Raw genomic sequence first — 23,397 nt, 5'->3', positions numbered from 1 at the left:
ATATATATGTATCTGTGTATGTATATATATATGTATGTATCTGTGTATGTATATATATGTATGTATGTATATGTATGTATCTATGTATGTATATATATGTATGTATCCATGTATTTATATATATGTGCATATATATATATGTATCTATGTATGTATATATATATCTTTGTTTGTATGTATATATATATATATATATATATATATATATATATATATTAAGAATAGTAATATGTATTTTAAAAACAATGGTGATGTTATGTACTTATTTATTTTGTAATACATTCTTTTAGGATATTGGAGTTGGATTTTTTATTATCCCCTTAATTGGAATAATTGAAACGATGGCAATTGGTAAATCATTTGGTAAGTCTTTGTTTCTTGTTAAATAAATTTGTTTCTTGTTAAATAAATTTGTTTCTTGTAAAATAAATTTGTTTCTTGTTAAATAAATTTGTTTCTTGTTAAATAAATTTGTTTCTTGTTAAATAAATTTGTTTCTTGTAAAATAAATTCCAATGTTTAACTGAATGCTAAGCTTTAGTATTGCCTGTTGTATTCTATTCTTTGAAAAAATTATTAACAAGCAAGGCATTACCACTGTCAATCAAGGGAAGAGTTTATCAGGTATATGTACAAATTGTATTGAAATGAAATCTAGTCAGTGATAGTTGAGGACATGCATTTCATAAAAAGAAATAATATGAGAATGATATGATAGATTTGTAATGTAAGTGTAAAAGATGGGTTTAGATCTGGTGATTTCAGCAAAAGATTAAATCTGAAGAGTATTTGGTTGCATTGAAAGAATGGATAGGAGTTCTTGGGTTAGATGTAGAACACTTATGTAATCAGGAAGGAAGGAAGACATGTGAGGAAGGAATAAGGAGGATTTGAGAGAAATAAAAACTTGGCTAAATATACGTCAGTTTGGAAGTCAATTTCTAAAAGCCATCCAACACATGTCAACATGTGAAATGCAGATTAAGACGATATGAACTTCACCATCACACAAAATTTGCTTTATTAGTAGAGAAGGACTTCTAAGTCTTAATTTCTGACTGCAGTCTACAAATTGTAATAAACATGTCATTTTTTTTTACAAAGAGTGAACCTCTTATCAAAGCCTGGAGGTCACTCGAGGATAAGGGTTAATGAGTGTACAGTAGTCAATGGGATAATAGTGAAGTAATCGTTAGTCCTGGAGATTTAGTAAATTGAATTATTTAAGTGGAACGGCTCATCAAAAACTTGTTTATGTTGGACTTAAAGATGACCATATTGTATTCAACTGAAAAGCAGACCAAAAAAACAGGGTTCTACAGGCAGTTCTAAGAAAGATGCTTTGTCCATGGTATCCACATGTAGGTTTAGGTATAGGTAAAGAATGGGGAAAATTATTGATAGTGGTTTCAGCTAGGTGAATGTTTTTCGTTATAGTTTGGCAAGAGGGACCATAGATTGGAGCTCAGATGAGCACTTACCAGGAATATAACAATAGAGCAGAGACAGACTAGCAACATCTCTTCTGTGGAAAAAGGTTGCAGGAAAGAGAAAAGGGCGTCCCCTACTAGACAACGAAGTTAGTTTTGAACTCTGTCAAGGCACAATAGAGTGCTTTGAGCAGCTCCTACCCAGATGTGACAACAGTACTTCATCCTTGGGCACACTTGGCTCTGGAGTGGTAGAATAATCCAACCATTTTTCCAACGACCTTGGCAACGTTTTTGATGTACGTGAACCATCTAGGGTCAGGAGTAAAGGCACTAAGCACTAAAGTCATATAACCTGCTAACATCATTGACATTGGTCATGTGAATCTGGTCATGTGTCCCAAGAAATAACCAGAAATAGATAAAGTCTAATGACGAAACTGTTTTTTGGGATTTAGCAGAGAAACCAACAAACAAAAAAAAAGGATAAAAAATTCAAATATGTAACAAATGAATGTTACTAAATGCAAGATAAGTTACTCTACTATACACTTGGATAAGTTTTGTGTGTGTTTTAACGAAATCCAAAGCTTTTATTCAGTTTGAAATAGAACTAGTGTCGAGCTGCTAAAGTAAACAGGCTAATCCAAACGATGGGTACAAGTAAAAATAACTGAAAAAAAAAACAGATCCCTACGCTGTTTAAAGAGGGTTTATCACAATTATTTTTTTTGTTTACATCTAAATTTTGATTGTGTTTGAAAGATAACAGACCAAAGTTAATCTCTCAAAGGAAAAAAATGTATATTTGCACGTTAAAAAATACAGTGAAAAATGTTCATACATGCAAGGAAAGTATTGAAATATTACATGTAAAATAACACTAAAAATATTACCTTGTTAATAACCTAGAAATATTTTTTGCAATTAGTTATCCATTTGTTTTAGTAAAAAATATTTGGTCAGTGTATTCTAGAAGACCAAATGAGGACTCAGTGTTAAAATGTTGATTTCTAGGGTATTCGGGTCTGGTATGAATGAATATCACAGTTAAATTTGTTGCTGGCAAGTAGTTCTTATTATATTAACACCTTCATTATCCAATGTATTCCTTATTGTTTTCACTATTCACCATTCTTAATATGGGGAGGGGGTGTTTTGTATTGTTTGGGGCATACATCAAGTATCTTATGTAACAAAAATAAATGACGGTCATTTTAAAGTATTAGATAAAACATACGAATATGAAAGTTTTAATATCATAAAAATTACTTGTCGGTGACAAATTTAACTGTGATATCTGTTCATACGGTACCTGAATACCTCCAAAAATTAACTTTTTAAAGGTAAGTCTTCATTTGGTCCTCTATGTCCCATTGACCAAATATTGAATAAACAATGCTTAATTCGATGATAATATTGAGAAAATTAATTTTTTTCGAGTTAAAGCAATATTATTAACATAGGCTTTAGGGGCTTTTTTCGTAATGTTCTTGAAAAAATTAAATAATTTGTTTTAATTGTTACAATCTACAATGTTTTATTTTCATCTTTTTTGATGAAAATGCAAAATTAAACTCATGTATTTTTTTTCAGTTAACTTTAATAAAGGTGTATAATAATATAACTTTAATAAAGATGTATAATAATAGATTTCCAGTAAGATGCATTATAATCTGTGATCTAAATAAATATTGAAAATTTCATTAAAATTGCTTGATTTTCTAAAAGATATTGTTGTTCGTTTTGATTTTAAAAAAATATATTGTTGTTCGTTTTGATAAAATGATATATATATATATATATATATATACATATATATATATATATATTGTTGTTCGTTTTGATTTTAAAAAAATATTTATTGTTGTTTTTTTATTTAAAAAATATTTATCATTTAATTTTAATCTTTAAATTCATATTTTATGTTTTGCAACATTTGATGGTTTTCTGCTTCAAACATACATAATTTTACATGCATAATTTTTTAATATATCGATTAAAATTCAGTTTACTATAAATCAAGGTTGTGTTCCTTTTCTTCTTTTTAAATGTAATTTATAAATAAATAATGAATGTATTTTAGTCTTTAAACTCCATGAAACAACGAAATGTTTAATTTTAACGCATAAACACAAAACTTTTCCATTTAAAAATCTTTTTTTTAATATTGAATGAGTACAAATGATTCCTTTTTTTAATGTAATTTTTAAGTTTTCTAATGTGTAAAAACAATGTTTTTTTATATTCATTACTGACAGTCTGACTATTTGATAGACCTTGCTTGCTAGGACGTCAGCAATGACGTCATTTTTCAGCTCTCAGGCCTTAATGACATATTACAGAGATCATAGTACAGGTCAGATCCAGAAATTTGTCAAAATATGGAGCCTCCCCAAGACTAGAGTCATTCATTTCAATTAATGCCAGACAGCGGTCAGAGTGTTGATGATAAAAAGATAGAAGCTTGGTTTTAGATGAATTAAAATTAACCAGCCACATTTTCCCCAAAATGCTTAAGGTCAGAAGAGAGAGAATCGGTGAGATCTTGGTCATTTAGGACCTTGGAATTGTTGCCATAGATGATAGTGTCGTCAGTATAAATGTCTGCGAATGATCTAAGAATGTGATTTGGGAGATCATTAATGAAGATCAAGAAGAGAGTTGGGCCGAAGATGGACTCCTGAGGGGCACCAGCATTAATATTGTGAGCTTTTGATTTCTGTCCATCAACCACTATTCTTATAAACCTATCAGAGAGAAATGATTTAATAATTGAGAAGACATAAAGTCATAAAAGAGGTGAAGTAAATCAGTTTTTAATATTCATGAAAATTTTATATTCATTACAAAGAATGAAATTTCATATGCTTAGAACATAATATATAGAAATAGATAGATGTGTGTATTTATAGGATGTAAGTTAATATATATATATATATATATATATATATATATTAGACTTTTTAGCCCATTTAAAATGAGCAACAGTTATAGCCCCTTGTACTTAATATGAGTTCTTTATGCCAAACTATGATTGAATATGGTTAATATTGTGCTCATGTTGTATTAAATATATAATAAATGCATTAAATCCCTATTAATCCCTAACTGCACTTTATCATAATGAAGGTCCATATAAAATTTCAGTCAAATCAACCCAGTAGTTTTTAAAACAGTGAGAGTCAATGTAGTATTGTGATGACTGATCTCTTTTAATCTCTAACTGTGCATCAAATATACACCTTAATACCGAGTTCACCGCACATTATAATAACTAAGGTCCATACAAAATTTCAGCAAGATCGATCCTGTAGTTTTCAAGAAAAAGTGTAATGGACAAACAGACAAAGAGAAATATATGATATAGAGATTATGACCACATTTTTATAACTAAGCATTATAAATTAAAATAATAAAGAAAATAAGGCTAACTTGTGCTGTGCCTTGCTCAACAAATTGCAAAGAGAAAAGCAAGAGACTAAGAATAATAGTGTTATGAGAATTTCAGTGAAAAAAATTAACTAGAAACTACATTAATTCTGAGAAGATATGTTTCTTTAATTTACAAAAATGTCACAAACACTTATCAAAGATTGAGGATGGAATTCAATCCAGGCTAACATTGATTCTTCCTGCTGTATTATATATACTTTTACAATTCCTTATTGTATGATTAAAATTTTATTTGTAGCCCGCAAAAACTGTTACAAGTTGGATGCAACTCAAGAATTTGTTGCCATGGGTAAGTAACGTGATTTGTGAAGTCTTTTACTACTATGATTGACTTGATCAGATATTGACTTAATCAGATATTGACTTAATCAGATATTGACTTGATCAGATATTGACTTAATCAGATATTGACTTAATCAGATATTGACTTGATCAGATATTGACTTAATCAGATATTGACTTGATCAGATATTGATATGATCAGATATTGACTTGATCAGATATTGACTTAATCAGATATTGACTTAATCAGATATTGATATGATCAGATATTGACTTGATCAGATATTGACTTGATCAGATATTGACTTAATCAGATATTGATATGATCAGATATTGACTTGATCAGATATTGGCTTAATCAGATATTGACATGATCAGATATTGACTTAATCAGATATTGATATGATCAGATATTGACTTGATCAGATATTCACTTAATCAGATATTGACTTGATCAGATATTGACTTGATCAGATATTGATGTGATCAGATATTGACTTGATCAGATATTGACTTGATCAGATATTGGCTTAATCAGATATTGACATGATCAGATATTGACTTGATCAGATATTGACTTGATCAGATATTGACTTAATCAGATATTGACATGATCAGATATTGACATGATCAGATATTGATGTGATCAGATATTGATGTGATCAGATATTGACTTGATCAGATATTGATGTGATCAGATATTGACATGATCAGATATTGATGTGATCAGATATTGACTTGATCAGATATTGACTTGATCAGATATTGGCTTAATCAGATATTGACTTGATCAGATATTGACATGATCAGATATTGACATGATCAGATATTGACTTGATCAGATATTGACTTGATCAGATATTGGCTTAATCAGATATTGACATGATCAGATATTGACTTGATCAGATATTGATGTGATCAGATATTGACATGATCAGATATTGACTTGATCAGATATTGACTTGATCAGATATTGACTTGATCAGATATTGGCTTAATCAGATATTGACTTGATCAGATATTGACATGATCAGATATTGACATGATCAGATATTGACTTGATCAGATATTGATGTGATCAGATATTGACTTGATCAGATATTGACTTGATCAGATATTGATTTGATCAGATATTGACATGATCAGATATTGATGTGATCTGATATTGATGTGATCAGATATTGACAATCATATATTGACTTGATCAGATATTGGCTTAATCAGATATTGACTTGATCAGATATTGACATGATCAGATATTGACTTGATCAGATATTGACTTGATCAGATATTGGCTTAATCAGATATTGACATGATCAGATATTGACATGATCAGATATTGACCTGATCAGATATTGGCTTGATCAGATATTGGCTTGATCAGATATTGACATGATCAGATATTGACATGATCAGATATTGACATGATCAGATATTGACTTGATCAGATATTGATGTGATCAGATATTGACTTGATCAGATATTGACTTGATCAGATATTGACTTGATCAGATATTGGCTTGATCAGATATTGGCTTAATCAGATATAGACTTGATCAGATATTAACATGATCAGATATTGACTTGATCAGATATTGACTTGATCAGATATTGACTTGATCAGATATTGACTTAATCAGATATTGACATGATCAGATATTGACTTGATCAGATATTGACTTAATCAGATATTCACATTATCAGATATTGACTTGATCAGATATTGGCTTAATCAGATATTGACTTGATCAGATATTCACTTAATCAGATATTGACTTGATCAGATATTAACTTGATCAGATATTGATGTGATCAGATATTGACTTGATCAGATATTGGCTTAATCAGATATTGACATGATCAGATATTGACTTAATCAGATATTGACATGATCAGATATTGACTTGATCAGATATTGACATGATCAGATATTGACATGATCAGATATTGACTTGATCAGATATAGACTTGATCAGATATTGACTTGATCAGATATTGACATGATAAGATATTGACATGATCAGATATTGACATGATCAGATATTGATGTGATCAGATATTGATGTGATCAGATATTGACTTGATCAGATATTGACTTGATCAGATATTGGCTTAATCAGATATTGACTTAATCAGATATTGACATGATCAGATATTGACTTGATCAGATATTGACATGATCAGATATTGACATGATCAGATGTTGACTTGATCAGATATTGACTTGATCAGATATTGACTTGATCAGATATTGACATGATCAGATATTGACATGATCAGATATTGATATGATCAGATATTGATGTGATCAGATATTGACTTGATCAGATATTGACTTGATCAGATATTGACATGATCAGATATTGATGTGATCAGATATTGACTTGATCAGATATTGGCTTGATCAGATATTGACATGATCAGATATTGACTTGATCAGATATTGACTTGATCAGATATTGGCTTAATCAGATATTGACATGATCAGATATTGACATGATCAGATATTGACTTGATCAGATATTGATGTGATCAGATATTCATGTTATCAGATATTGATGTGACCAGATATTGACTTGATCAGATATTGACTTGATCAGATATTGGCTTAATCAAATATTGACTTGATCAGATATTGACATGATCAGATATTGACTTGATCAGATATTGACTTGATCAGATATTGGCTTGATCAGATATTGACATGATCAGATATTGACATGATCAGATATTGACATGATCAGATATTGACATGATCAGATATTGACTTGATCAGATATTGATGTGATCAGATATTGACTTGATCAGATATTGACTTGATCAGATATTGACATGATCAGATATTGACATGATCACATATTGACTTGATCAGATATTGATGTGATCAGATATTGATGTGATCAGATATTGACTTGATCAGATATTGACTTGATCAGATATTGGCTTAATCAGATATAGACTTGATCAGATATTGACATGATCAGATATTGGCTTAATCAGATATTGACATGATCAGATATTGACTTGATCAGATATTGACATGATCAGATTTCCTGCTATTTATTTTGTAGTCCTCATGTCTATCGTCTTTTCGACTTGATACATTTGGACTTATTTCTTTTTAATTCTTTCACAGTTTGTCCAATTTTTGTTTAGATTTTTATTTTATTTTTATCGCTAAATTTTTCAAGCTGTTTACATATAATTGCCTAAAAATGGAGAATTGTGTTTTTCTTTTTTAGGTGTATTAGAATATAAGTTGGATTTATAAAATAATAAACGTGATTTTTCATATGTAATTTTATGTCTATTCACTAGATAAAACTGTACAAATAAGTTTTCTTCTGTAGAAATTTGTTTTTATGACGGAATTAAATTTGGCGCACTGACATGCTTTTTGTGCAAACAAAATAATTGAAATCTGACGTCCTGGCTCCCAAAAAAAAAGAATTTCATATTATTTTACGTTAAATTTATATTTGAAACTGGTCTTCCACTCTAAATACTTAAATAATTACTTTTCACTCCGTCAATTTTTTAAAGATTTCACACGTACTCACCAATAAAGTTATATTTCATTTTAGAATGAGAATTTAGCTGAGAGTTTAATCTATAAATTTGTTATAAATAATTATTATTATTATTATTTGCATCTTACTTTTATTCTTTACAGCAAAGCAAATCAATTTAATAACCCACCTAATTTGTATAATTAAATGAAAATTTTAACTTCATTCATAAAAAGAAGGCACAGAATAGTTAACAAAGCTCACATAGCATTATTATTATTATTTAGAAAGTAATTTGTAACAATGGGAGAGGACATTGTAAATATTTTGTTCTTACATCGTTTTCTCATTTTGCCTACTAATCATCAACTATTTTCAACTGTTTATGAAAACTTTCAAGTAGCATGTTGTACACTAACAACGAACTGATACAATTTGGTTTTGTTTAAAATCAAAATATAAAAATTAATCTTTTCTTGTCTTACAATTTTCAATTAATTACAAAAAAAAAAAACATTTGAGAAAAAGTGTAAGTGGAAATTACCCAGGGCTTTATGTAATAATTTAAAAATTTACAAAAAAAACAACAACTATCTCATTAAATATTTAGAAATTTTAAAAGAATCAGGATCGGCAATTGTATGAGAATCGGAAATTTAGAAGGGAATTGATAATTGTATCGGAATCTGGAAAAATTTTGAAATCGCCCCATCACTAATATTAATATATATATATATATATATATATATATATATATATATATATATATATATATATATATATATATATAATATATATGTGTGTGTGTGTGTATAATTGTAAAACTCAAATGACCTCATAACGGGTGTTGTAATCCAACATCTGGTTTACGACTTCCGGTAGTGCATATGTACATAAACAAATAATCAATGCGACATAAAACATATTGTTTTACTGTGTACATTTTCAGCATCCCAATTGTTTTTTTTCGCATTTAAATTATCCAAATAAATAATTGTTAATACTTTCTGCATTTTTTTACATTGTTCATTTTTGTATTACGTTTAAGTTATTTTAACGCAATTTTCTTACAAATAAATCTACTTTAACCCATTGATAACTATAAGAGCATTTTATAATGGCAATTTACCCACCGCCTTTATTTTTTTTTTAATGTATTCTCCATTTTTTAATACACCTTTCTTAAATATCATTCATACATTCTCTTCTACACTACCAACATAAATAAATAATCCCCAAAATATGTTTTTTTTAAATTGCATTACAAATGAATAATCAATGCGACAATAAAATGTATTCTTTTGCTGTGTACGTTTTGAACGTCCCAATTGTTTGTTATTTTTCGCATTTAGATTAAAAGATATATCAAAATTTGAATTTAACTTTAAGTATTATAGTATCTGTTCCGTGCACATTTACCTATAAGTATGGCAAACCACTTATAATTCAATGACTGTAAGTTTTTTTTAAATAAACAATTATAAACAGAACAACTCATAGAAATCTATCTATATTCTTTTTTCATTTTAATATACTTTCATAGAAATGTTTCTGTTATGTCACAAAACACTATTTTCTTTAAGTTACAATTGTCATGCTCATACATTAATTCCATAGCTAACATAACATACTGACCCAACGGGTTATGAGTAGTCTAGTATATATATATATATATATATATATATATATATATGTGTGTTTGTGTGTGCGTTTGTGTGTGTGTATATGTGTGTCAGATCTCGAGCGCGTGGTACAGTGGGGGAAGAGGTGGTTGGTTACCTTTCATGCATCTAAAACCAAGCTGCTATCTTTACATCATCAACGCTCTGATCCCCATCTGGCATCAATTGAAATGGATGGCTCTCGTCTAGGGGAGGCCCCATGTTTTGACAAGCTTCTGGGTTTGACCTTTACTCCTGATCTGAAATGGAACACATACATCAAGTCTGTTGCCAAGGTCGCTGGAAAATGGTGGGATCCTTCTACCGCTCCAGAAGATATCTCACTACTGATGCAATTCTCTATCTATATAAAAGCCAAATACGTCCAAGGATGGAGTACTGCTGCCATATCTGGGCAGGAGCTGCTAAAAACAGCCTATCTTGCCTTGATAGAGTACAAAATAGACTTCGTGTTTTAGTGGGGGGATGCCCTTTTCTCTTCCCTGCAACCTCTCTCCCACAGAAGAGACGTTGCAAGCCTATCTTTGTTTTATCGTTATTTCCATGGCAGTTGCTCGTCTGAGCTCCGATCTCTGGTCCTCCCTAGCCAATCTTTCATGATAAACACCCGTCTATCGGGAACCACTCTCAATAATTTTTCCCACTCTTTATCTGTGCCTAAATCAAAACATAGATTCCATGAACAAAGCTTCTTTCTTAGAACTGCATGCCTGTGGAACTCTCTACCGCTTCCCTGTTTCCCTCCTGACTTCAACATGGATGTCTTCAAGTCCAACATAAACAAATTCCTGATGAACCGCTCCCTTAAGTAATAACACTTTATCAAATCTCCAATACTAATGAATACTGCAACACTATCCCATTGATTACTGTACACAAAATAACCCTTATCCCCGAGTGGCTTCTGGGCCTTGATAAGTGGTGACCTCCATGTAAAAAAACAAAAAGCAAAAAAAAAGTTTGTATATGTGTGTGTATATATGTCACAAGTGTCATGCTCATACATTACTTCCATAGCTAATATAACATACTGACCCAACAGGTTATGAGTAGTCTAGTATATATATGTGTGGGTGTGTGTGTAATCACCTTTTTCTTTACCATATTCCCTCTGCTTAACTTATTTTATTTTCAAGTAAGATGTTTGACTTACTTGTTGTTTCATCAAATACTTCTGCATGCAAAATCCGATCCCGCATTTTGCTAATTCCTACCCTCTGATGAGAAGGAGAGTATTTCTTCGAAACTCCACAGATTAAGGACTATCCATTTATCTAGTGTTTCCTTTTCAGATTAAATATGTTTTTAACTCATTTCAAAGTGTTTTTTAATATATTTTATTAACTGTTTGCTCATATATATATATATATATATATGTGTGTGTGTGTGTGTGTGTTTGTATATATATATGTGTGTGTGTATATGTGTATATAAGTTGAATATAATACATATAAGTGTATTATATATAATATACTTATATTCAATAAGTTTTTAGACTTTTATCATATGGGCACTTTTATTTATAGTAATCACATTAAACTCTAGCTGAAATGCACTTGTTGCACCATTCCAACAAAACAAAACAAAATAATAAAATAATCATTGTCCCAATAATGAAAATTAAGAAAAAAGAATGCATTTTGTTATAAGCTGCAAGAGGCTTAGTTATATTTCATTTCTTAAAAAACTCATTTTTAAAAATTAAATTAACCACTAATATGTTGCAAGATTTAAGATGTAGGGTTATTGGTAGAGTTGATTTTTTGGGGGTTTTTTCAATCTAAAGCTCAACGACCACCTCCCCAAAAGTCAACCGACACCATTATTTATTAAGTCAACTTAATGATAATCAATTCAGAGGTAATAAATTTTACAATCCATTTCCATACTTTACAAGTATATGAATCAGTAGAAAATTAAAATTTGATGCATTTAATGAAACTTATTGTACTTTTTAAATTTTTACTTTGTTGGTTCTTAAAATCTCATTTTTTATGTTGTTTTTTTTAATATTTAGCATATATTTTGACTTCTATTGTAGGTACTGCCAATATTCTCGGATCTTTTGTATCTGCTTATCCTGTTGCTGGAAGTTTCTCTCGGTAAGTAATCATGGATAAGACTAGATAGCTATACAGGGTGCAGTCTAGGGTCCTTCAAATTTTTAATGTAGTGATTAAAAACCCTAACTTTTTAACCACTACATTAAAAATTTGAAGGATCCTAGACTGCAGCCTGTATTATACATTTGTGGGTGCACATTGATGTGTGTGCGTATAACATATATGCGTATAACATATATGCGTATAACATATATGCGTATAATGAAAATCTCATTGTCTTCTATCCCGTCTTGTTGAGCTGGAACCAAAATCCATGCACCAAAACCACAACGCATTTCTTATTTGTGGAGACAGTCTTTATTCATGGAGTCTTTATACACTTTGGAAAGGTTTTTCACACACAACCCATTTTTAATTTCTTTCTTTTTCTTTCTCTTCTTCATTTTTCCTAGATGACCAGTCTTCTTCGAATCTTGCTAACTGCCTTCTAATTACTTTGGCAAACTCAAATAAACTCTCAACCAAACTCCCCAAGCACATGTACGTTCCTCCTTTTTATATTGTGAATGTGTATCTTTAACTGGATGCACCTGCAGTTAACGTGTTCACAACACTTCAGAGTGTCGGGTTTGATGAATCTTAATCTTTTGACCCCCATCACACCGAAAGACATCCTCCACTAATTACACTATTCATGTCATGGACTCTATAACACCTCTCCCCTATCATTTTATCAAAAATGTATCATACATTTTTGACTTACGACCTATCCTATGACATTTATGGGGAAGATCTCTAAGTGTTCACACCCTGCCGAACAAACAAAAGGTAAAAAATAATCCATATATCTATCTATATATCTATAAAAACAGAGATGTGTGTGCCACAGACGATTTCTGATTGGTTAATCCAATAATCACATCTCCTAAAAAACTATGGTTTCTACGCTCTTAACTTTACCATAAAATATTATGGCCTTATTTATTGTCCATCTTGGAAGGGTTTAATTTTTTCCTAACTTGCCATTTACAAATTACAAAAATACGAAACTTACACAATCTAACAATCCAACCTCCGACACCACGTCCGCCATTCTGGTGCTAGCCGCACACACGTACACACAACACGAAAACAAACGCTGTCCTACCCAGCACACGCGCACACACGCACACACACACACGTTCACTACCGTCTTCTTTAAAACATGTTCTTTTGAAGAAACGATTTTTTTAAGCTGTTGACACACATGTTTTGAAAATCTAGCAAAAATTAATTTTCCTGAAATCTTTCAATATTTAAAAATAAATTATGCCGGCTGATAAAATTTTAAAACTTTTTTTTAAAGCTAGAAAGATAAAATTTAAAAATACTTATTTTTATATATATATATATATATATGAAACTAAACTAAAAAAAAAAAAACGCGCGTTCACTCGTGGTCTTAAGTTCATTTCGGGTTTGTATTACTGTACACATAGATTTGAAAAAGTTGTCAAAAAACAAATATATAACAAATAAATGTTATCAAAGGCAAGCTAAGTTACTTTTCTACCAAACTGGATATAAGTTTCGTGTTTTTATTCAATGTAACATATTTATTCAGCTCGAAAAACGGGTTTGTATTACTGTACACATAGATTCGAAAAAGTTGTCAAAAAACAAATATATAACAAATAAATGTTATCAAAGGCAAGATAAGTTACTTTTCTACCATACTGGGTATATTTTTCGTGTTTTTATTCAATGTAACATGTTTATTCAGCTCGAAAACCATACAGTGTTTACCGATGTATTGGAAAATTCAAGATGGCGCCTCACTCCCTCTTTAACACGGTAAGTATGGGAAAAGGTGTTATAAATAAAAAACTAGAAAAAATACTATTAAAAACCCGCCGAATATATGTCAAGCTATGTCACAGTAACATATATTGAGTGAGTTTTTAACAGTATTTTATCCAGTTATTTATTTATAACACCTTTTCCCAAACTTACCGTGTTAAAGAGGGAGTCAGACGCCATCTTGAATTTTCCAATACATCGGTAAACACTGTATGGTTTTCGAGCTGAATAAACATGTTACATTGAATAATATCACGACCCGGTTAATGGATGACCGAATTGATTGGCAGTCAGATCGCGACATAAGAATTTATTTTATTTTATATCCAACATCTCATAATTATCTTCGGTTAATCGTCAGATGTCGGATTAACCAGCGAAACATATCAATAAGGAGAACGGAACAACAGAGCAAAAATGACGAAACGAACACTCAATAAAAGTTTAGAATTCAAGAAAGATTTTTATATACAAAGGAAGAAAAAAAAGTTCCGATAAAAAGAATGAGTGAGACAGACGTATTTCTGGGGATGTTTGTCAGATGTATGCGACATGCAAAATACAGTACAATATGTATAAAAGTTTGTGGAAAGGAAAAGATATTGGCATGAGATAGGCCAAACTTTTCTGTTTTTATTCGTTAGGGTAAACACGGATTAAAAGTTCGCAAACACAATATCCAAGAAAAAAAAAAGTTGAGATGGCGAAAGTTTATCTCTTCCTCGAATCTTAGTTCCAAAGAAGAATTCAATCGACAATACTATTGTATTTGGAATGATAATCCGCAATTTAATTAATTCAAATCTCAGCCAGATTAAATGTTGAGGTTAATCGACAATACGATTGTATTTGACTAATAATTCGCAGTTTAACTGATCCAAATCTCAATCTTCGATGAGGTCCGATTCTCGGAGCGACTGTTTAATATACCGGGCTGTCTCGCTTCTTTTCGCCAACTGTTTATTTCTTATTTTCAAATCCCTCGTGCTTCGCGTTTCCCACCACGAATGTTCACTGTCTGGTTGCCATGACGACGTATTTCCGCTCGCTACGGCGATATTCACACCCAACCTCTGTCCCATTTCCCTCAGCCAAGTGTCTGCCACGCCACATCATTCACAGAGAGAGGGGGTTATCTGGTTCATTAGATTTTTAAGAAAGAGAGAGATAGCGAGATATATATAGAGAGTAAGTAGAGAGATTGACTGTTTGCTTTGCTCTGACGTCACAATAAAAATACGAAAAATATATCCAGTTTGGTAGAAAAGTAACTTATCTTGCCTTTTATAACATTTATTTGTTATATATTTGTTTTTTGACAACTTTTTCGAATCTATGTGTACAGTAATACAAACCCACATTCATTTTGATTTAAAAAAAATTCATTTTGATTAAAAAAATAGTTTAATTTTAATATTTGTTTATTGTCTTAACTCATATCAAATGTTTTGCTTGTGTTCTGCTTCAAATATTCATAATCTTACATGCATAATTTTCATTTAATTATATTAAATAAACTTCAAGTTTACTACAAATCAAATCGTGTTCCTTCACTTTTTTAAAATGTAATTCATAAGTAATTAAAGAACGCATTCTAATCTTTAAAATCTATAATACAACGAAATATTCAATTGCTTATAATACTTAAGCAAACAACTTGTGTTTTTTTATTATTTTTTTATTATTAATATGAGATGAGTTTCAGTATAAATCATCGTGTTCTTTATTTCAATCCAATTTTGAAGTTTTGTAACGCTGTCTGTAAAAATTACTGTTGATTATTGACAGTCTAAGAGTTCCACATATCTTGCTTGTTGGGACTTCGGCGATGACGTCATTTTTCAGCTGGCCGGCCATCTTTATAACGAAGGCCACGCCACCATCCCCCCACCAAAAGGGGAAGCCTGGCATTTTCTCACCCGAAAAGGGGGATCTTGGCAGTTTCTCCCCCCAAAGGAGGGAGCCGGTGTCCCCCCCAAGGGTGGGGGGGGGCGAAGAGGCCAGGAGGAGGTGACTTTTTTCTTTGGGGGGGGGGGGGAGAAGCCTCCAGGCACCCTCCTCCCTGAAGGTGGGGTTGGGAATTATCTCTCCCTGAAGGGGGGAGGCCGGCACCAAGCATGTAAATCCAGAGGGGTGACTTTTTTGTTACCCCTCGGAGTGGGAAGGGGGCCGATCACCCAGGCAACGCCGGGTAACCCCTGCTAGTATATATATATATATATATATATATATATATATATATATATATATATATTTCTTCATTTTATTTCTCTCAGTCAGACATTTTCCACTGACCACTCCTGTATTCTACCTAGACTGCATTTTTCATATCATCTCTCTTCATAGTGTGAGCTATTCCTTCTACGACTGACATCAATTGCTTCCATTTTCAGCAACTTTTCACATAATTAACACAGGCCCTCTTTGCCTTTCAATATTTTGACGATTCCTTCGTTCACTAATCCATTTCAACTCTTATTCTCTCAACCATTTCTTTGTACATTAGTTTATGACCCTCATTCTCCCCTGAGTGTTCTAGACTGTATTACTCACTGTATATCATTCATCATCTTCAAATTATATTCTCAACTGTACATCTACATCTGAGAAACAGAAAATCCCTACTTATAGTATCTATGATGGTCAGCTCTGCAGTTAAGCAAGATATCTCTACCGTACTAATTCACTCAGATTTCCAAAGCTTCAAAACTACAGCTTCCTGCATAGACCCAGAAAATGTCACACCCCTAACCTTACGCCCTTTGCACCAGTGGAACACGCTTACTAATTTACTATGGTTTTGAAGGACCATTTGTGAGTTTTCCTACATCTCCACCAGAGCGCAGAGTACAAAACTAGGGCCAATTATATACTCCTCAAAAGACTTAATAAAGTATTTTATTATACTATCACTCCTGTTGTGAATCCAATCTACTACTTGTCACCCAAGTGATTCGCAACCTAATAGCAATCCTTTTACCCTTATAACTGTCTGCTCCATGTCAGAGGAATAATCTTTATTCTCCAAGGTTAGGCATTTGTAATCACCGAAGCCCACAGAGTGGCTCCATCCGCAACTACTCTCAATGTATGTATATGTTCCCTGTAAACATTAGGTGGAAGAGTTCAAAAGAAGTACTTTCAGGTAATGGGTTTTTGACCATTGCTATTGGTGGTAAAGAAGGTTCCTTGTCATTATTGAAGGAAACAAGCTTAGTCTTGGCAGCATTAAATCCATTTTTGTCTCCATTCCACTACATGTTGGAGGTCATCCTCTAGTGCTCCTGCCATTTCCTTAGATATGTGTTTATTTGTTTTCTCCTCGTACCTGTTATACAGCGTGATGTCATCAGCAAATATACCGATCTCAGAGACAATTTTATCGGGGAGGTCATTTATGAATATCAGGAATAATAGAGGTCCAAGGATAGACTCCTGGGGTACTCCCACATTTATATCATATTGTTTAGATGTACGGCTATCGAGGACCACCTGGATTCTTCTCTTAGATGAGATTTAATTACATTATGTATTCTTCCAGTGATACCATATGATTTGATTTTCCTGAGAAGACCATCGTGCCATACCCTGTCAAAAGCCTTAGATATATCTAGGGTTACCTCTCTTCCCTCCCCTGCTTTGTCTAGTGAATGGTATATTTGTTCAGAGATTGCAGTTAGGATATCTGCTGTGGAACGGGTCTACCTAAATCCATATTGTTGATCAATCAGAAGTTTAGCAGCTGTAAGGTGATGGACTAGAACTTGATTAATTATGGACTCAAATATTTTGGCAAAAAGGGGGGGGCTAATGGGGAAATAATTTAATGGGTCAGTTCTTTCGCTAGAATTCTTGAAAACTGGTACCACAGAAGCAGTTTTCCAGCAGTCAGGAAAGAAAGATTCATTAAGGAATTTGTTGTAAAGTTTGGAGAGAACTGGAGCAACTTCAGAGGAACATTTTTTTAATATCACAGCCGGGATGAGATCAGGTATGATACCATGCATCTGAGAATGGTGATTTTCAGATCATCTATTGTGGCATCTGTTCGAAAAAGAAAGTCTGAGAGAAAGTGGTTTGCAATGTGGAGTTTGAGGCAAACCAACTGGCAAGCACGTTAACCTTTTCGATTGCCATGCAAAGAATCTTATGATTGTTGGATAGTGAGGGAATTGTTGACGGCCCATTATTTGCTACACTGTTGTAGATTATCCAAAAATCACTGATTCCTAATTTCTCTGCTTGAATTCGTTTTCTGGTGGTTTCAGTAAATTCTCTCTTAGCTGTCGCTATTTCTCTCTTACAATTACTTCTAGCTTCTGTATACTTCTGTCTGTTTGAAATGGACTTATGTCGGTTAAATCTGCAGTACGCATGCTGCCTTTGAGCAATGGCAGCTTCACAAGTAGAAGTAAACCATTGGGGAGAGTGGGGCTTACTATAGAATTTTCACCTGGGAACATGTGCTTCAATTGCCATTTTGAACCATTCAGTGCTCTCATTTGTGCACTGTTCAGTGGGAAGTAGTAGATACGAGCATATAGGAATTGTAGATATTAGGTATAGTACTTAAATACAGTTCTTCTATCATAAGAAAAAAAAAAATCCCCGTTTCTGTAATCTTGCTAAAAATTCTTTTTCTTTGTTTTTGCTTTTTTTTCTCTTACCTCGCCTTTACCTCTTTCTTTCTCTAGCTTCATCTGTCTCAAAAGTTAAAATGTTCTCGGTTCAAATTTTAAAGGGTAGATTTACCTTTCATTAAATACGATAATGGATTATTTTATCAATTGGAGCAAACACAACATTTTCTATTACTTTAGATTAGAAAAACTTGTTTTAAAAACTGGTTTAGAAAATGAATAATATAATATTAGTGCAGTATTAAAATTCAAAAACTGGCTTAAGTATTAAGTTTAAATTAGTTTAGAATAATGTATACTGCAGAAGAAAAGCAGTGTTTGAGTTAAGATACAATTTGGAACTTCTTCAGTTTTCATTACTGTCGGTTTTTTATTGTAGATATAAGAAAAGGAGAACAGAACTGGCTAGTTTTAAGAGCACATTTAACAAGAAAAGGATTTTTAAAAAGACTACAAAGTGAGTACAATTAAAATGATTAGAATTTAAGTAAAATATCTACAGTAGAACAACATTGCCTAAATCTGTACTGTTTGTCAGAAAGAAGATTAACTTTTGCAAGGTGGTGGACTAGTGCTTGATTGATTAGTGTCTCAAAGATTTTAATGAAGAGAGGAGGAGACTGATAGGGCGATAATTGAGAAGGTCAGTCCTTTCACCAGATTTTTTGTACACTGGTACAACAGAGGCCATCTTCCAACAATTAGGGAAGCAAGATTCAGCATATGAGAAACTCCAACATGGTGCATTCTGAGCTCTAGAGTCACAACGTTCTTGAGTGTCATCTTTCGATATTCTGTTAAATTATTTCATCAGGGAAAAATAAAATATCAGATTATGCTAGCCGGAACGCTATTCATTGTAAGGAAAAATGCCAAATTTGTAAATTTATCAACGCCCTGAAGACATCAGTAATTAGAGAAATTACTGTAAAAGATATATTAGCTGGTCATTGTCCGATCCCATACATGACTCGTAACGCATGAATCCAGGCACAACAAGACTGTCCGGACTTACAACATGTGTATAGACTATTACGCAATGGCAGAACTCCATCTAAGAAGAAGAAAGGTTTAACCACTATTAAAAGGTATTTACAACATTGTAAACTCTCATCAACCACGGCAGATGGGTTAATCATAGTTACACAGGAGGAAGCCTTGTGCCCAGCTAGACAGAGAATCGTCATTCCCCAAGGAGTATTAGACAGACTTTTAGTCGCTCTACACTTAATACTTCACCATGCCAGTAAACACCAGTTAAAGCAGATTTTTAATATGGGATTCTACGCACTGGATAGTGGACAAGGCCATCAGTCGTACCATAGGTAGTTGCCACACCTGCATGTCACTAAAGGAGATACCAAGCCAATTCAAGAAAACAATTGGGAGCTAGTACGCTGGTGATGTCGTAAAACATGAAGGACAACTAGTATTATTGGTTTGAGAAAATGTTTCTGCCCTAACACATGCAACATTACTATTATAAGAAAGCAGCCAATCTCTAAGAGATGGTTTAATCACAACCATATCAAGGTTCTATCCCCCGTCGGGTGATGAAGTAAAGATCAGGGTTGATGGCGCTTTTTTTTTCTTTTTTTTTTTTTTTACAAGGTGGTCACCACTTATCAAGGCCCGGAAGCCACTCAGGGATAATGGTTATTGCAAGTACATTACGTTAGTGTGGAGATTTATTGAAGTGTTTACTTGAGGTGGCGGTTCATTAGGAATTTGTTTACGTTGGACTTGAAGACATCCAGGTTTTAGTCAGGTGGGAAGCAGGCAGACGGAATAGAGTTCCACAGGCATGCAGTTCTAAGAAAGAAGCTTTGTTCATGGAATCTACGTTTTAATTTAGGCACAGATAAAGAGTGGGGGAAATTTTTGACAGTGGATTCAGCTAGACGGGTGTTTTTCGTGAAAGATTGGCGAAGGGGGACCAGAGATTGGAGTTCAGATGAGCACCTGCCATGGAAATAACGATAAAACAAGGATAGGCTCGCAACGTCTCTTCTGTGGGAGAGAGGTTGCAGGGAAGAGAAAAGGGCATCCCCCACTAAGCCACAAAGTCTATTTTGTACTCTGTCAAGGCAGAATAAGCTGTTTTTAGCAGCTCCTGCCCAGATATGGCAGCAGTACTCCATCCTTGGACGTATTTGGCTTTTATATAGATAGAGAATTGCATTAGTAGTGAGATATCTTCTGGAGCGGTAGAAGGATCCCACCATCTTTTTAGCGACCTTGGCAACAGACTTGATGTACGTGTTCCATTTCAGATCAGGAGTAAAGGACAAACCCAGAAGCTTGTCAAAACATGGGGTCTCCCCTAGACGAGAGCCATCCATTTCAATTGATGCCAGATGGGGATCAAAGCGTTGATGATGTAAAGATAGGAGTTTGGTTTTAGATGCATTAAAAGTAACCAGCCACGTCTTCCCCCATTGAACCACGCGCTCAAGATCAGAGGAGAGAGAATCAGAGAGAACTTTGTCATTTACAGCCTTTGATGTGTTACCGTAGATAGTCGCGTCATCAGCATAGATGTCAACGAATGATTTAAGTATGTGTTTAGGGAGATCATTGATGTAGATCAGGAAGAGAGTTGGGCCCAGGATTGACCCTCGAGGGACTCCAGCATTAATACTGCAGGCCTCTGATTTTTGTCCATCAACCACTACTCTTATGAGCCTATCGGAGAGAAATGATTTAATGATTGAGAAAATATTTCCAGTTATACCGTAGCTGGAAATCTTGTGAAGTAGGCCCTTATACCATACCTTGTCGAAGGCATTTGATATGTCAAGAGCAATTGCCCTAGAAAGGAAGCCTTTGTCAAGAGATTCACTAATCCTGTGAGATATAACCGTTAGCACATCTGCGGTAGATCTTGCAGAACGGAAACCATATTGTGTGTCACTAAGAAGGTTATTTCTGCTGAGGTGGTTGACTATTTCTCTATTTATTATGGATTCCAGCACCTTACTCATAACACACAGGAGACTTATTGGTCTGTACTGAGAGGATGACTTATCACCTGAATTCTTAAATACAGGGCATACTGATGAGGTTTTCCAGGGAGTCGGAAAGCACTTCTCCTTAAGGCAGCACTTAAACAGTTTCGTAAGTATGGGAACAAGTTCTGGTTGAAGCTTTTTTAACACTATAATTGGGATGCCGTCAGGGCCAGTTGCTTTACTGGAATCAAGGTTTTTGATTAGCTTGGCAACCTCATGCACAGATATTTGTATGTTACTTAGCGTGTTCTGTGTTATAGGAGGAAATATGGGAAGTTGATGGCCTTCATCGCATAGGGTAGAATTAGCTGCAAAGTTCTTGGCAAATAGTTTGGCCTTGTCTGATGCTGACGAGATGACCTCTGGTCCATTGATAATGGTTGGGATAGAACGCACACTTCTGTTCAGGATTCTATTTGTTATTTGCCAAAACTGGTGGGAACCAAGCCGCTGATCAGCTACTTTGGATTTAACAGACTTGGCATATAGCTCTCTTGCATTTTTTATTACTCTTTTACAGTGGTTGCTGGCGTTCCTGAAAGCAGCTTTAGTCTCAGTGCATCTATTACATTGGTAGTTATGGAAAAAGTGATTTCTGTGCGCGATAGCAGCAGCACATTCTGGGGAGAACGTTGGCTGGCTGTTTTTGTTGGAATTTTTTAGATGGTATGAATCGGTCTATGCCTACAATTAACCATTCGATCAGATCTGATACTATAGAGGACACATCCTTTTTAAACATGGAATACAGAAGTAGATCAGATATGAATGTACGGAAGCTATCCCAGTCAGCCATAGAGTATCGGTATACAGTACGGTGGAGGGGTACGTCTGAGGACTTATTACATTTCATTTTTATCTTAACTGATACAACAGAGTGGTCGGAGGATCCTAGAGGAGAATGAACGGAACATGACCATAGCTCAGGGGAAGTTGAGAGAAAAAGGTCTAGGAGGCTTGCATATTGACCAGTAGTATCGGGCACAAGGGTGGGTTCGCGAACAATCTGAGTGAGGTCATAAGCAATAAGCAAAATCATGACAAAACCTCCCCTCATCATCTGTCTTATTTGAATGGGTCAGCCATTCCACGTTATGGACGTTGAAGTCACCACAGATGTGGATGTTAGCCGAGAGATGTGTAGACAGGATGTGGTTTATTTTCTCAGATATACTCTTAAAGATAGTAACTCCGCTGTTATAGGGCCGATAGAGGGCAAATATAAATGCAGTGGTGTAAGCAAGCACATATAGGGTAAATTAGGATCTTCTCTAGAGATATCCCTGCCACACGGGAAGCCATCTTTAATGTAGGCATATATTCCATGCCCATGGCGATCTTGGGGGTCAGATTTAGCTGTTAAGTTAGAGTATCCATTAATTATGAACTCATCTAGGGAAGTGGTATTCCAGTTTCGCTTAGAAAGAATATGTCCACTTCTGGATTTCAAGCCCTACTCACAGTTTACATAGAGATTGGAGAGAT

The 23,397-nt window shown here is 33.5% G+C and overlaps 1 protein-coding gene across 9 annotated transcripts in view; it reads left to right on the top strand.

The window, feature by feature from the left end:
- The window catches only part of LOC145254893 (sodium-independent sulfate anion transporter-like), a 635,989-nt gene that overhangs the window by 344,448 nt on the left and 268,144 nt on the right, over positions 1–23,397 (top strand). For 5 of the 9 annotated variants that reach the window (XM_080113816.1, XM_080113815.1, XM_080113817.1 and 2 more), the window contains 3 exons: positions 291–363; positions 5,125–5,175; positions 12,401–12,461. In XM_080113816.1, the coding sequence (XP_079969942.1) occupies positions 291–363; positions 5,125–5,175; positions 12,401–12,461 (185 nt within the window). Of the gene's footprint in view, positions 1–290; positions 364–5,124; positions 5,176–12,400; positions 12,462–19,280; positions 19,359–23,397 lie in introns of all 9 variants that reach the window. The other 4 variants (XR_013863830.1, XM_080113811.1, XM_080113812.1 and 1 more) reach the window with 1 other exon arrangement.

This window comes from Euprymna scolopes, chromosome 30 (genome assembly GCF_053919585.1).
Source record: "Euprymna scolopes isolate OS-2025 chromosome 30, ASM5391958v1, whole genome shotgun sequence".
Taxonomy (NCBI): Eukaryota; Metazoa; Mollusca; class Cephalopoda; order Sepiida; family Sepiolidae; genus Euprymna; species Euprymna scolopes.
This window is presented reverse-complemented; position numbering and strand designations above follow the sequence as displayed.